The sequence below is a fragment of the Aethalodelphis obliquidens genome, unplaced genomic scaffold (genome assembly GCF_003676395.1).
Source record: "Aethalodelphis obliquidens isolate GAN/ISIS:26980383/991018 unplaced genomic scaffold, ASM367639v1 scaffold8, whole genome shotgun sequence".
NCBI lineage: Eukaryota > Metazoa > Chordata > Mammalia > Artiodactyla > Delphinidae > Aethalodelphis > Aethalodelphis obliquidens.
The window spans coordinates 26240913-26256632 of record NW_020837952.1 but is presented as its reverse complement, the minus strand read 5'-3'; the positions used below and the strand labels follow the sequence as shown (position 1 = coordinate 26256632).

The 15720-nt window shown below is 34.2% G+C and overlaps 1 protein-coding gene across 5 annotated transcripts in view; it reads left to right on the top strand.

Annotated features, from left to right (window-relative positions):
* PPP1R12A (protein phosphatase 1 regulatory subunit 12A) overlaps nucleotides 1-15071 on the top strand; it is a 151928-nt gene extending 136857 nt beyond the window's left edge. For 3 of the 5 annotated variants that reach the window (XM_027107095.1, XM_027107092.1, XM_027107094.1), the window contains 4 exons: nucleotides 1412-1516; nucleotides 6773-6820; nucleotides 9795-9845; nucleotides 12628-15071. In XM_027107095.1, coding sequence (XP_026962896.1) covers nucleotides 1412-1516; nucleotides 6773-6820; nucleotides 9795-9845; nucleotides 12628-12714 — 291 coding nt within the window. In that variant the 3' untranslated portion in view covers nucleotides 12715-15071. The remainder of the gene's footprint in view (nucleotides 1-1411; nucleotides 1517-6772; nucleotides 6821-9794; nucleotides 9846-12627) is intronic. The other 2 variants (XM_027107091.1, XM_027107093.1) reach the window with 1 other exon arrangement.
* The last annotated feature ends 649 nt before the right edge of the window (nucleotides 15072-15720 follow it).

Here is a 15720-nt window from a genome sequence, read left to right as displayed (position 1 = left end):
ATTGTAAGCTTTGAATAAACCTAATGAAGTTTGTTGTGGAGGAGGAAGGTGTGTGGTATTTGTACATGTCCCCAGGTATTTGGCAGCTGTTTGAATCACCCACTTTCTTACAAGCCAAATCAACAAGAAAAGGAAGGTAGGGGGTCAGTTTATGTTAGGAATAAGATTCATTCGTTCAGTAAAGAACTGAACACTGAATTGTGCTTAAATTAGTAGTGAAGTTCTGCTCATGGGCAGTGGAGATGGAGATCCTGTCCCTGCTCTTATGAGCATCTTCCAGACAGACCTTATCATATAATGATACAAATCAATGGATAATCTTTAAATTGAAACCATTATCCTGAAATAAAGAAACGGTTTTATAAAATTGTGTAACAAAAGAAAGTGACAGGGCCTAAGGATAGATTTCCTAAGGAAGTAACACTTCAGCCAAGAACAGAAGGATGATTAGTAGTTAACTGGCAAAAATGGGAGAAAAAAGTGTTCCAGATGGAGAGAAGGGCAAGCACACAAACCAGCCTGGTGGTGGGAGGGTACATGATGTATTGAAGTAATTAAATTTTCAGTATGGCTAGTAGAGCGAAGGGGATGGTGGTGTGAGTTTGCACCTACAGATGTGTAGGCTGGGACCAAACCATCAGTGCCTTACAGGCTGTTTTAAGGATTTCCTTATACTGAGAACATTGGGAAGCCATTCAAGGGTTTTTTAATGTATGGAGGTTAATGGAATGGTTGGCCTATGAAAATTATTAGATTGTCATTTTGAAAATTTAACTCTTGCTGCTTTGTATAAAACAGATTAAAGAGAGGTCAGGAGAACAATTCTAATAATAGAAATATCTAGGTAAGAGATGATTGTAGACATCTATGGTTGTAGTAGTAGAGATGAGGAAAAAAGAAGTAGTAGATTCAAGTGCTATGAAAGTGTTCAAGAAATATTTTGCTTTCCTTTTACCTTTAGTAAAAATAATACAAGTATAATGATAAATGCAACTGATACTCCCATCTCAGTATCAGGAATTAAAGAGTGAATGATAGGCAGAAAAGCTCAGAGACCCCAAATAAAAATCATAATGCTCCTGAACTCCAGCTGTGGTCACAGTGTGGTCCCTCTTTATCAGATAACTGAATTTTTTTAATCAAACTGAAAAGTTAGGATTTTCAGTGAAGTAATAAATTTTAAATACCAGAACTAGTTTTTAAAGAGTTTATGTGGGACAAATACACCTGAATAACCAAAAATTTCTGCCTTGAGACCACAAAGCATTAAAATATTTTTAATGCTTTCTTTAATAGTTCGTATGTTACATTAATCTTTCTGTTTTAATATTGTAAAGTAATCAATGGGAAATCTTCTTAAAATAGTAAAAAAGCAGAAAAGTAATTTGTTCTTCTCCCCTAATTTGTATAGCTTTATGAACAAATTCTAGCTGAAAATGAAAAGCTGAAAGCACAACTACATGATACAAATATGGAACTGACAGATCTTAAATTACAATTGGAAAAGGCCACCCAGGTTTGTACCTTTTTCTCTTTGTTACTCTAAAGATAATGGTTGTGATTTATTCTATCTGAAAATTGCATTGAAATGTTCTCTTGTGTTCTAGATATAAGTTTGGTTATTGATAAAAGCTTATTTATTAATAGGACAGAATCAAGATAATACAGTTTACCAATAATTTATTTTCTTCTAAAGTGAATTTAAAATATGAACGTATATAACCTTACGGTAGAAAGTCAAAGTATTTTTAAGCCTTTTAATACCTATGTTGTGGTACATGAAGGATTTTAAATGCTTATTTCCAACATACCAAATGTAGCAAGGCAAAGCATCTATCTATACGGAATCTTCTTAAAGCCATAAAATTTTGTATAATAATTTTTATTCATTATGAATGTTTCCTGTTTAATAAAAAAAACCTTTTTAATAATTTGACATAATAATTTGTTTAATAATTTGACATAATAATTCTGGAAGAAGATAATTTTAGTCATAACTCCTTTTACCTTCCTTCTGTGCAACAACCTAGTAGAGATAATTTTAGACAAGAAAACTAGGATAGCCAAGCAGAACTCACAGCCTTGTACAATGATCTAGGATGTGTATGATCTAAGAATTGTTTCCCAAGCTCTTTTTTCATAAAACACTAGTTCTGGGAGATAGTTCTGGCCCATTCCCTCTTCCTTCTCTTGCCCCCCTTCAAAACAAAAAAAAGAAGAGGAAAGAGCTTTGTGATCCAAGAAACTGAAAATACTATATGTTCTATATCTTGGAGATTTTACAGGGTTTATTTATATGTTAAAGGCTCTAACGAGTCCTGTAATTTTTAAGGAAACAAACTCGTTTAATTTTAACATAAGACTTTCTAGCATAAACACATTTCTGCACTAAACTTTTAGAATCCAGTTTGAAAACACTGATCTAAAATGGCGTCCTCAGTTCTGTAAATGAGACTGCATACTTTCTGTGACCATTCTTTTATACTCATCTTTCTCATAATTTTTAAAATTACTTCTCTATGTTGAACTTACACTTATTACCAGGTCCTTTTTTGTTGTTAACCACTATTACATTGTGAAGCAATTGTCTATGTACAGTGGAGACTGTGCTAAATTTGCAGGTATCATGCTAACCTTGTGAGGCTATGAAGACTCAGATTCCATCAGGTAATGAGGGTTTACTATGAAGATACACAGTGAAGTACAGAACAAGAACACGTTTCATAGTGAGGTGTCATAAAAACTTGGACTGTCACACAAGTTTAAACTTGCCGTCTTACACTTAGGCTTCATGGTAAACTGGAACGTCGTCATTCTTCAGGTTGCATTAGTAGCTTAGTGAGCTGCTGCAAAATATTATAACTAGTTCCCTGAAAATAGTTTCAGCTCTAGAGATTTGGTCATAATATTTTCTAAATAAAAGTGTCCACTGCTCCCTACTGTAGTATTCTGTCTTATGGTGATTCAGCTAATCTGTGTTTCCACTGCTTACTGCCATCTCTATGTTTCTCTGCTTTTCTACGTACTCTCTTGTCATCTAATTCTTCCTATTTGTTTCTCATTCAAACTCTAGAAGAGAGGGGAACTGATAGAATTAGCCAGTTATTATCAACGTGAAGCAGTCCTGTTAGTGCCCATGGACCTATTAGTGACCATTTCATAGGACACTGGACAACTATTGCAAGCTTCCTTTGGGTCAGGTACCAATTTCTGATCCCATTGACTGTCACCAGAGAAATAAGTCACTGCATTAAAGAGTATGACAGCTTCTGCCTTAGCAGGCATTCTAAGTATCATGCCCAGTATACTGAATTAATAATAGGAGGGGTAATTAGAGTATGAGATATTGAGTAAATATTCAAAGTTAGTATCTTACACTATGTAAATGTCATTTGAAAAATTTAGGGATATATGTAAAAGTAAAACTGATAGGACATTAAACTTTCTGTTCAATTTTAGAGTTACTTATCCTGAGCATTTAAGTCTACTGTGGATCTTTCCACCTGATGTTTTGGGGTTTTTTTTTAACATTTCTTTTGTAACTGTTCATGAATATACATAGTAGTGGCAATTTTGATAGTCACATGGAATTTTTCCAAGGGAACGATCATCCTGTTAGGAATTAATCTTGGGAATTCCCTGGTGGTCCAGTTGTTAGGCCTCCGTGCTTTCACTGCCGTGGGCCCAGATTCAATCCCTGGTTGGGGAACTAAGATCCACTAAGATCGTGCAAAAGGCGCAGCACAGCCAAAAGAATTAAAGTTGAAGTTCAGGTCTGTGTGATAGTATTTAGCCAAGGACTCTAGAATCCTTGAATCCTGCCTTAACCCAGCCACCCTACTCCCTGTACAGTCTCCAAGGGAGGGAAATAGGTTAATTTACCAGAAACCAGTTGATGAATAATGATTTTGTCAAATGTCAATTCACCAGGTTTACCAATTGTTATTTTAACAGCTTTAACTAGAATATTTACCAAAAATATTAACTAAAGTTGGGCTTCCTTGGTGTCGCAGTGGTTAAGAATCCACCTGCCAATGCAGAGGACACAGGTTTGAGCCCTGGTCCGGGAAGATCCCACATGCTGCAGAACAGCGAAGCCCGTGAGCCACAACTACTGAGCCTGCATGCCCACCTAGAGCCCGTGATCCGCAACAAGAGAAGCCACCGCGATGAGAAGCCCACGCACCACAACGAAGAGTAGTCCTTGCTCGCCTCAACTAGAGAAAGCCCGCAAGCAGCACTGAAGACCCAATGCAGCCAAAAATAAAAACAGTAAATAAAATTAATTAATTAATTAAAAATAAAATAAAAACATCAAAAGTATATCAGAATTAGCTGAAAGTCTCATCTTTTTAAAAATTTATTTATTTTTGGCTGTGTTGGATCTTTGTTGCTGCTTACAGGCTTTCTCTAGTTGCGGTGAGTGGGAGCTGCTCTTCGCTGCAGGGCACGGGCTTCTCATCGCGGTGGCTTCTCGTTGCAGAGCGCGGGCTCTAGGTCGTGGGCTTCAGTAGCTGTGGCATGCAGGCTCAGTAGTTGTGGTACATAGGCTTAGTTGCTCCGCAGCATGTGGGATCTTCCCAAACTAGGGCTCGAACCTGTGTCCCCTGCCTTGCAGGTGGATTCTTAACCACTGTACCATCAGGGAAATCCCTGAAAGTCTCATCTTATTTGAAATTCTGAATTTGATTTCTAACAGTAAGCAATGGGAATACATTAACTTCTATTTTTCCAGGAAGAGTAAGCACAAAAAACAAAATCATTTAAAACAGCAGATTAGGAATTCCCTGGCAGTCCAGTGGTTAGGGCTCCATGCTTTCATTGCTGAGGCCATGGGTTCAATTCCTGGTTGGGGAACTAAGATCCTGCAACCTGTGCAGTGTGGGGAAAAAAAAAATTAAAATAAATTAAACAAGTTAGATGGCCATGATTTAGATCTTTATTTATATACTATAATGTTAAAAAAGAAATTGTGCAAAAAAGGGTCAAAAAGTAACTTGGTTTACAAGCCCTGATGATACAAAAATATGAATGTTGAAAGGGTTGACAGAAGAGAAAATTATATAAAGAAATGTTTGGTTTGTTTTGTTTTGTTTATTTATTTTATTTATTTATTTATTTTTGGCTGAGTTGAGTCTTCGTTGCTGCACATGGGCTTTCTCTAGTTGCGGAGGATACTCTTCGTTGTGGTGCACGGGTTTCTCGTTGCGTTGGCTTCTCTTATTGCAGAGCATGGGCTCTAGGTGCATGGGCTTCAGTAGTTGTGGTGCACGGGCTTAGTTGCTCCGCGGCATGTGAGATCTTCCCAGACCAGGGATCGAACCCATGTCCCCTGAATTGGCAGGTGGATTCTTAACCTCTGCGCCACCAGGGAAGTCCCCTAAAGAAATGGTTTTTATTTAATTAATTATTTATTTTTTAATAAATTTATTTATTTATTTGGCTGCTTTGGGTCTTTGTTGCTGTGTGCAGGCTTTCTCTGGTTGTGGCAAGCGGGGGGCTACTCTTCATTGCAGTGCGCGGGCTTCTCATTACGGTGGCTTCTCTTGTTGTGGAGCACAGGCTCTAGGCGTGAGGGCTTCAGTAGTTGTGGCACTTGGGCTTAGTTGCTGCACGGTATGTGGTACTTTCCCAGACCAGGGCTTGAACCCGTGTCCCCTGCATTGGCAGGCAGATTCTTAACCACTGTGCCACCAGGGAAGTCCCAAGAAATGTCTTTTAAATCACCAAAGTAAACAGTGAAGTTGTGCTTAATCAGTGATGAACCATATATGTGTATGTAGAGAGAGTTTTTTAAAGTATATTTTGTGGTTAATGATCATAGCAGAGCATTCTTATTAAGGAGTTGTCAAAAACCATGTTTGGTAAATTTTTTAAATTGGTTATTCAGCAGATTGGCTTCTAGGGAATGAGCCTTTTGATGAATTCATTTTCAGCAAATAGACCAGGAATCCCAAGGGAGATGTATGAACAGAGGTCAATGTAAATGAGAACTAAGCACTTGTTTTTTAACTGGTCCTGTGCTCAATACCCATATATGCACAGCTCTCTGGTATTGAGTGCAGCATGTGGCTTAAAACCCCAAGGGCCCTTTTCATCCCCCAGATCTCAGTGTTTATCAACTTTAGTTGATTGTATAGTACAAGAAGCAGAAACAAATGAGACCTGACCTTACCAGAAGAAAAGTTATATGGCTAGGATTTCTTATAAGTGACAGTGGATATGAACCTTCTTACCAATTTTGGAACATGGATGATTGGGGAAAAAAACTCTAGAGAAGGAGTGAGCAAAACTAAGGTAGCTGTGAAAGAGGACCAAAAGGCCAGTTTACTAGTCTGACTGCATGAATACAGTCACACAACCTGGTCCAAAGTACATTTCAGTCAAGGTCGTGGACTCTGAGCACTAAGGTTACCCACTCTTCCTGGTGTAGGAAAAGAGAGAGCTTGAACATCGGAGGGAAAACTAGGATATTTTTGGCTTTGCTCCATAGTACTCACCCATCCTTACTCTCAGCTCAGCTGTAAAGACCCGAGGAAAACCGATACATAAACGATGAGAACTGTGGAGACCATTGTATTCCTAAGCATTCCTCTAACTCTTTATTATTTCAGTAGAAATCCTGTTTTCTCTGTTCTTTGCTTACACCTGTGTATTACTCCTGAATAGTGTGATTTCTTTGAATACCAGTAGAGGAGAGTTACTGTGGTCCTCTCCCTTTCCCCATCTTTATTGCAGTTACATCTCTTCTATATTTCTTACTTCCTTGCAGAGACAAGAAAGATTTGCTGATAGGTCACTACTGGAAATGGAAAAAAGGGTAAGTGTCCATCTTACTGAATAAGTAATCAATTTCCCCCTTTGTTTTTTATATAAGCAATGGTAGGTTTTTTGGTTTTCTTTAGTTTTATTTTTATAGATGGTAGTTTTAATTAGTTTAAATTAATATTCAATAATTTGATTATGAATGTTTTCTAGCTTATCTTCTTTATAGAGTCTTATGGGGTGAAATTACCTTGTTAAATTTAATTTACCATGTTATTCTTTTAATGTACAAAAAAAATCTTGCCTTAATTATGAAATATACACATTGTGATAGTGAATCTGATATTTTTAAAATGCCATTTATCTCTCTTTGATTTTCTGTGGTGATATACTTAAAACACTTTAATCATCTATACATTTAGTTTAATTCTTTACAAAATTAAAATACTTCCATTCTTAAAGTTTTTAAAGATCTGGGGACCAAATTTTCAAATTCTTTTTAAAGTTAATTTAACAATATTTTATTTAATTTTGAGTTTAAATATTTAACTTAAGTAGGCTCTTCTAAAACAAACAAAAAAAAGATTACAAGAAAATCCTTTTACCATTTTATGTCTTTCTGCAATTTTTTATCTGGCCGTGATATATTCACTTGTATTTTTCTCCTTTTATTATTATTATTGCCCAGGGATTTGGCAGTGGGCATAAGAAAAACTCCACAAGTTTAGTCTGAGCAGTTGAAGATCTATAAATGATCAAAAGTTAATGGAAAAATTAACTCAAAGAGTACCTGTAGTACAGCTGAGCAGTGGCTAGATTTTCAAGGTTTCAGCCAGAGAAGAAATTACATACCGTGGAGCTCTGATCTCTAGATCGAAGAATAAATAGTCAAGAGCACTTGATATGAGAATATTTTCTTCCATTCCATTTTAAAAATTTACCTTGTTGACCCCAAAAAAGGAGAGAAATGATAAAAATACCAAATATATAAACATAACAGTTAATGTCTATGCCATTTACTAAATTGTAACGTATAATAACTCCTAGTTTTATTATGATTTCATGAGGTTTTAAAAATCGTTGTTCTGGGCCATTTAAAAAACTATTGATCTAACTTATAATTGCTAAAAATTTGGAATCACTTATTTTATTAAATTTAATGTTGATTATTATACCACAGTATAACTTACTGAATTTTACATCCAAGATATGTGAAACAGTAAAGAAATGTTTTCAGTTCTCTTTTATCCATACTAATAGTTGAGATGACAGACATAGATAACCATATACTTAATCAAAATATTATTTATTTTTGAGATAGTCACATTTTTAAGAATATTTTATTTTTGTGAAAGTAATGTATTTATTACAAAAATTTTAACAAAAGATGAAAATAAAATCTCCCTATCATGTAGAGATAAGTGACAGTTTAATGTTTATCTTTTTTTTTTCATCTAGGCTTATACACCTACAATATATACATGTTCATATTCTGACATTCTCACCTGACCTCCTCTTTCTGCCTGTCAAATGCAGATAAATTATGAAGTAGCTAATCTACTTTCAGTTTAACAGACATTGGTAATCCTAGTATTAATAATAACTGCCAACTTTTATTCAGCACTCTTTTACATACCAGGCAGGCACTGAATTAAGCACTTTATATGCATTTTTTTTCTCTTAACCATATTTTTAAATGGTAATAAGTTTATTTGTTAAATATAAGAAATTTCCTGCAACTTTACAGTTGTCAGTTTGGCAGTGAGGCAGTTCAGTATATAGTGCTCTTGTCTTGCTTTACCACTACATAGTTAAAATCTTGAAGGCACATAATAAAATTGAGAATGATGGGGTTGTTACCTGTCAGTTGGAGGAAATAATGCTGTTGCTGATATTTCACAAAGTTATGAGGATCAAATATAATATTATATGTCCTAATATTTTGAGAAGTGCAGTGGTTTTATGAATGTGTCATGGATGTATTGTTAAATAGGAGAAAGGTCTGTTTATCAAAAGTAACATTTTTGTCTGTGTAATAATGTTTAAACATGCTAATAGTAGAATAACACAGTACTTATAAGACTATGGGTAGGATTTCATCTATTTTTTAAAATCACATACTCTAAAAACGTTAACATTTACAGTAAATGTACTGCTTTACTAAATATCAACATTAATTATTAATCTGGGAAAGAATGTCTTAGAAATAGTTTCAGTGTGATTAAACTAAATTTAAATGGTTTGTATCTGAAAGGTGACCGGCAAGAGTCAGTATCTTCTGGGCGGTATGACCTAACCAAAGTTTTAAGCACATTAATTACTGCTGCTTGCTTTTTGCATAACACCTTAGAATGCTTATTATTTAAGGGAGAATAAAACTGTACACTGCAGTAATATACTGTATGTTGCCTTTGCCTATCACTCTTTGAAACAAGGTAGTTTAAAATAAATGCTACAGTTGCTTCTTCATTAGATTCACTGCATTAATGCTATGTAGAGTATCAAACTAAATACAAAGCTATAAAGTCAATTGGACAAATAATGACTAGTTAACATTGTGGGTGGAGGAGATGAACATTTCTTAGATCCTTTTGAAATTTAAAGTACAGATATTTTAGGCACGTTTGCTTCTTGCTTTTCTGCTTTTTATCACTATAGAGTAATTGCATCTTTGTGTGAGTTTCTTTTTTTTTTTCTTTTCTATTCAATCCTCAGTCTTGAGTATTGGTTTACTCTATCCCTAACCTAAGTTTTATGTGAACTAAAAACAGTTTAAACGTGTTATGTAGCATCTTACCAGAAAGTCAAAGCTTTAAAGAAAGAGCTTACAGGAAGTAACAAAATAATGATCCTCATATTTATTTCTCTCAAATTTTGGAAAGCTCTTTACACATCACTGGCATCGCATCTTTTTCTACACTGCTCCTGATTTAATTTTTTATTCTAAAGTGTCACTATTTCACAATTTAGAAGAAAATTTAAGAATATAATACTTATATCATTAACATTAGTACCTTAAATTCACCTAGGAACGAAGAGCTCTAGAAAGAAGAATATCTGAAATGGAAGAAGAGCTCAAAGTAAGTAAATCATGCTGCAGTATAAACTCAAATTTTACAGTACCATTACAGATACTGTGTTTACATTAATTGTTCTTAAAGCTGCTTATACAGTTTGTGAGTTATCTATATCTTGTGCTTTTCTTTCTTCCTAAATCCAGGTTTTAGGTGAGCTAGAAAAGTATTTAAAACCCAAATCTTTTTGTTAATCAGTTTTCATGGCACTTTTGATGTTCAGGTATAGAATAAATTGGACAATAATGACTATAAGATTTGGGATTTATCATTTATTTGTTGCAGTTTAAATACTCTGTTCCTTGGAGAATAACTGGTGAGGAGGGATCACTATAGAAATGTTCTCTTTTGAAAATAAAGGACATTAGGGGCTTCCCTGGTGGCGCAGTGGTTGAGAGTCCGCCTGCCGATGCAGGGGGCACAGGTTCGTGCCCCGGTCCGGGAAGATCCCATATGCCGCAGAGCGGCTAGGCCCGTGAGCCTGCGCCGATGAGCCTGCGCTTCTGGAGCCTGTGCTTCTGGAGCCTGTGCTCCGCAACGGGAGAGGCCACAACAGTGAGAGGCTCACGTACCGCGAAAAAAAATAATAATAATAAAATAATAAATAAATAAAAATAAAGGACATTAGAGTAGTGGACAGTCAGAGGTACAGTTTATCAAACTCTGCATCACCTGTGAAAATAAGTTCATTTTGAATATTGGAAGATACATTCTTCTCAGGAAAAAAAAAGAATGACATAGTTAATTGCTTACCTCTTATTACATTGTCTTGCATAAAATATCTATCACATTATGAATTAATGGACTAATGCATAGGAAATTATGCCCATAGAATTAGAATTTCAAGATTTAAATGTTTTTCTATTGAATTATTTAGTTTCTTATTAAAACATGATTGAATGGCTTTGGAGAAAATGTTTTTGGATTTTGTTTGCCTGTGTATTTTGTTTGATAAGGAATTTTAGAACTACACTGTTTACTTTTGCAAATTTCATGGAATATTCTTTTAAGACTCTTAATTTTTTTCTTCTTACATTTGTTATCTGTGATTCTTTATGTTTTCATTGTACTCTTTTCCACTTTCTTATTTTTTATTTTCTATTTCTTTATGTTCTGATTCCTGCAGAATCTGCACCAAATAAAGCAAATTCAAACTCTGAGAGAATTAAATGAGCGACTGCTGACTGAGAATAGGGCCTTGACAAGAGTGGTAGCCAAGCGCTCAGGGTTCTGTAGGCAACTGCAGTCTGTGAATCTATAATTTATAGTTTCATCATTTCTTCTTAGTAGAGCCAGGCAGGTGTTTTTGTATTAGTAAGCGTGTCTTGAGCTCACTTTTACAAATTAATGCCATTGTGTCTGGAGCTTATCATATAACTGTTTAATTATGCATGGCTTCTCAGAATGTTAGAAAGTGTCACTAATTGTGTATTGTGACTGATAAACTGCAGTAAACTGAGGGAATGATCGAGGCATTTAGATAAAAGACTTGTCTGCACTTTTGCAAAGCTAATGCACATTTTGGCTCTACGAATATTTTAGCACTTAAAAATATGGCTGTTTAAAACTCTTTACTAGAAAGAAAATGGAACATGTATTTTACACATAATTAATATATGTTGAAGCCGAAGATTAAACATGAATTATCTGCTTTTCAAAATAATGTCATTTTCAGTCAGAACCATCTTCGTTAATATTCACGTAGTTCTCTATTAACAGCGGTATCCTAATAAACTTATTAGTTATCCTAATAAACTTCAGATTACTGTATTTTATATCCCTGCATTCTGAGCACAGGTAAGAATTGATTGGTTCCACATAATATTAAACTCTTCATAAAGATTTTGCTTAAGGTAATTTTGCAAGTAGTTTTACTTTTATCTAATTTGATAACCTAGTACATTTTGAAAGCTGAGGAAAGAGACCTAAATATCTTGGAAAGTATATTTTAATGTCTAAAATATAAGCTATTCCATTTCCAAGCAAATCTGGCAGAGCACATGTGATTTAAATCATTCTTAGTAGAAAATCCAATTAACTTATAATAATTCCACCCCCTCCTTCAGTTTGTCTGTAAAACAAAAAATAGTTTTGTTTTCAGGATGTAAGGGTGTGTTTTTCTATTTACTCCAAATACTACTATATTTTTCTATGCTTGAATATTTTTATAAATTCAGACTTACTACTTTGGCTTATAAATTATTTTATACTATTCTAATGATAGTAATAATTGCTTTGTTACCATTTAATTGAGCACTTATCTTGGATCAGACATTGTACTAGGCACTTAAACTTAGTACAAGGTAAATCATTTAAGGAATTTTAATAATTTAGAACAAGTCTAATTCCCTCAAAACTTCCCTAAATAAGCTGGTTTTCTTGTGGAATAACAGTATGGTTTGAGGTCTGACATAAATAAAGCAAAAGGCCTTAATTTAGGCTGACAGGAACTCTTAAAGGAATTCCCTTTAAGAGCCTATCCTAACAAAAATAGGCTTCCTTTCCTTGGCTGCTCTAATATGGTGTGCTCGTGACTCATAATGTCAAGTGATTTAGTACATTTCAATTGATAACTTTGGGAGAATAAACCTTTCATTTCATCATTTATTAAACTAATTAGCTTCACAAATGGGGGGGGTTCTTCCTGATACATGTTTTAGTCACTAGAAATATATATAACTGACAAAGCTTGTTCATGTGTCTTGTGGTAAAAATATAACATTTATTAAGAATCATATTTTATCTTTTTATTGAATTAAAACTTTCTCTTCTGTTTTTCCTCTCATAGATGTTACCAGACCTAAAAGCAGACAACCAGAGGCTAAAGGATGAAAATGGGGCCTTGATCAGAGTTATAAGCAAACTTTCCAAATAAAAAAAGAAAAAGCAGCAAGTAATTGGAATTGCACATATTAGTAACCCAGTGGACCATAATTGACAGTCACTGGAAGCCTGGGAAGAATCCTTGGAGACTGTCATTTTTGGATATCCTGCCAAATGCCCTCTTATCTAGGAGTTTTGTTTTGTTTAATTTTCTGGTGTTTTTCTTTTTTTTTTTTCCTTGTATCAAGACCATTGTTTCATGTTAATGCAGCTGCTGAGAAGATTTTTTTTTATGACTGAGAAAACTTGTTTACAGCTCCAGCATATAAGGAAAGTGTTCAAGGCCAGATATGCCTCAGATATTTAACCAGTAAGCCTTAGTTGTACATAAATACTTTTGTGTCAACAAAAACTCAGCTCTCACAGAAGACAGTTATTCAGCATTTTTTGATGTGCCACAGTTTCCAGTTTTTCGATATTTAATTTTTTTTTTTTTTTTTTTGCTTTTCATCTGAGTTTGGGTTTGTATTTTTTCCTTCTAACTCTTCATGTGGCAGACTCTTCTCCTGTCTCACAGCTTTCTCATTTACAGAAAAGAACACTTGCTCTTCTGAGATCATTGTCATATATTAGGCTAATGCTGTGTTGTCCCCCACCTGGAACTGAATTGCTTGGTGGAACATTTGCTTTCACTGTTTGTGCAATATGCATTTATTCCTTATATGAATGCTTTAAAGTCAGTTGAGATTAGATTCTTTTAAGTCCTGTTTTCTGCCTTCATTGGTCACTTTTGTTTTGTTTGTTTTTTATTATTGTAGTATAAGATGTTAGATTCTTTAATCTTCACATTCATTTTAGCAGGTACTGAGTGATGCTGTATATATAAATAGGTGTATTGTTTTGATTTTTAGACCACCACATGGCATGCTTGACTGTTTTCTTATTTCAAATGTCTGTTAATGCAAAGTAGGCTACTCCATAATAGTGTTAAAAACAAAATTTGCTAACAATGTGATATAAAGACTTTTAAAATAACACGTTTATGTGGAGCCCTATCTTTACAAAAGTTTTCTACTGTAAAATGCTTTTACTTTTATTTGCAGTTTTCATTTGATAGTATTCAACCATAATTAAAGTTCCATAAGGTAATTACTTCACATTTCACATACCTGTATTTATCTGAGTGCTGTCTATAACTGTTGTGCTAGCCAAAGTAATGCTATGAAATCATTTGCAGACTTAACGTGAGTTCGTGTTAAATGCACTGTTATTGCCATGTGAAGAGGCATTGACTTTGATACCACCATCATGTTCAGACCATTTTATACATTTCAGTGGCCTTTTTTTAAAAAAAAGCAAAACCAAGTACATATGAAGATGGCTTTTATTTGGACAAATAGCTTTTATATTTTCATTAAACCATGCAAAAAATACTCTATCTTTCTGGCACATAACTGTCTCCTTAACCACTGAACAGTTCAGCCATTTGAATAAATTGTACATTGTAAAGCTTATAGTAGCTAATTGTATTATTGATTGTATTGTATACTATATTAAATGTGAATTTGTACCCCCTTCATTTTAAAAGGTCATTGTGTTCTACTGCCTATTTTAGATTACTTTGGGGTTGGGAAAAGGTGTTTTGGTAAGCAGGATTTTAAGTCCTCTCTTTCTTGATTGGTTTTATGAAGATATAAGGTTATGCTCTTACTACCAAGCTCAGGATTCTTGATTTTTAAAGGTACAAGGATAGTTGTGGGAATTTTATTTTTGGTTATATTTGAACTGTATGAATGGTTGGTCTGAATATAAAGAATTTCCATGGTCTTATGTGGACGTAAAATATACAGATAATTGGTCAGTTTGAGTGACTGCAACATGTTCTGGTTGCACAACAGTTAGGCATGCTAAGGATTATATTTGTGAAGTTTGGATGCCTGTGAAGAATGATTAAATACATGTTTCTAATATTTTAGTGTTTTGTATTTAGGTTATTTATTCTTTGTATCTAAAACTGAACAGCTACTGTGCTATATTGATTTTATTGGTAGTATTGAGCAGACCTTGTTTCTGCATGAAACTAGTTGCAAAACCCACTATTTTGGAAATAAAAATGTATTTTGACATATACAAATAAAATGAATAAAACTATTTTAAATGTGTGAACTTTTACTGAAGACGTTTAAAACTTTGTTCTGAGATATTTAAATTCTGCATGGGTATTTTTTCACTAATTGCTTTACTTGGATTCCAATTGGAATAATTTTTGAAATTGTAATATTGTGATAATTTGCACAACATTGTACATGCACATCTGTAAATGCAATCTTAATTGCCATATTTATGCAATCTGTGTATCAATTTGGACAAATGTTTATATATTTTACATAAAGCTGTCTGTGTGCAGAATCTGAGAACTAGTTTTTTTATGATAATAAGTGGGTAAAAAATAATGATAAAAGTGAGTTTCAAGATAGTAGCTTTGTAGCAAAAGATTTCATTTACCTAAGTATTTTGTGGCTTCCAAATTAAACCTATGCTTTTTTGTAGTTGCAAACATAGGCTTGGGAATACGTATACGGATAATATTCCATTGAATAGTAAAATAGTAAAATAGTAGATCATTCTCCAACCTAGATTTGTCCAAGTTTCAACCCCCATCTACTACACATCTGTAAGTAGATAAGAGGCATTTCTGATTTGGGAACTTCGGTAAAAGACTTGTAGTAAGCCTGTGTCTCTTGTTTCTACTTCCAGTACTTTCCCTGTGCATGCTCACAGAATGATAGATATTACTGTTCTTTGTCCTCCATACAGAAAATTTCACATGCAAATACTTCAAACGAAATGCAAAGATAGAATTATCTAGGAGAGTATTCATACGGATTATGAATTATAATCCATAATGGATTAGTAGATATTCACTAATCCATTAGGCTATTTTATTCTTTTGCTTAAAGGTTTATTACCACTTAGTCTTTCCTGGCTAATCTGAAACAGTCATGACTCCCAGTGTCAGCACTCACTGAGTGTTGTTGTAAGAAGAAAATATCCAGAG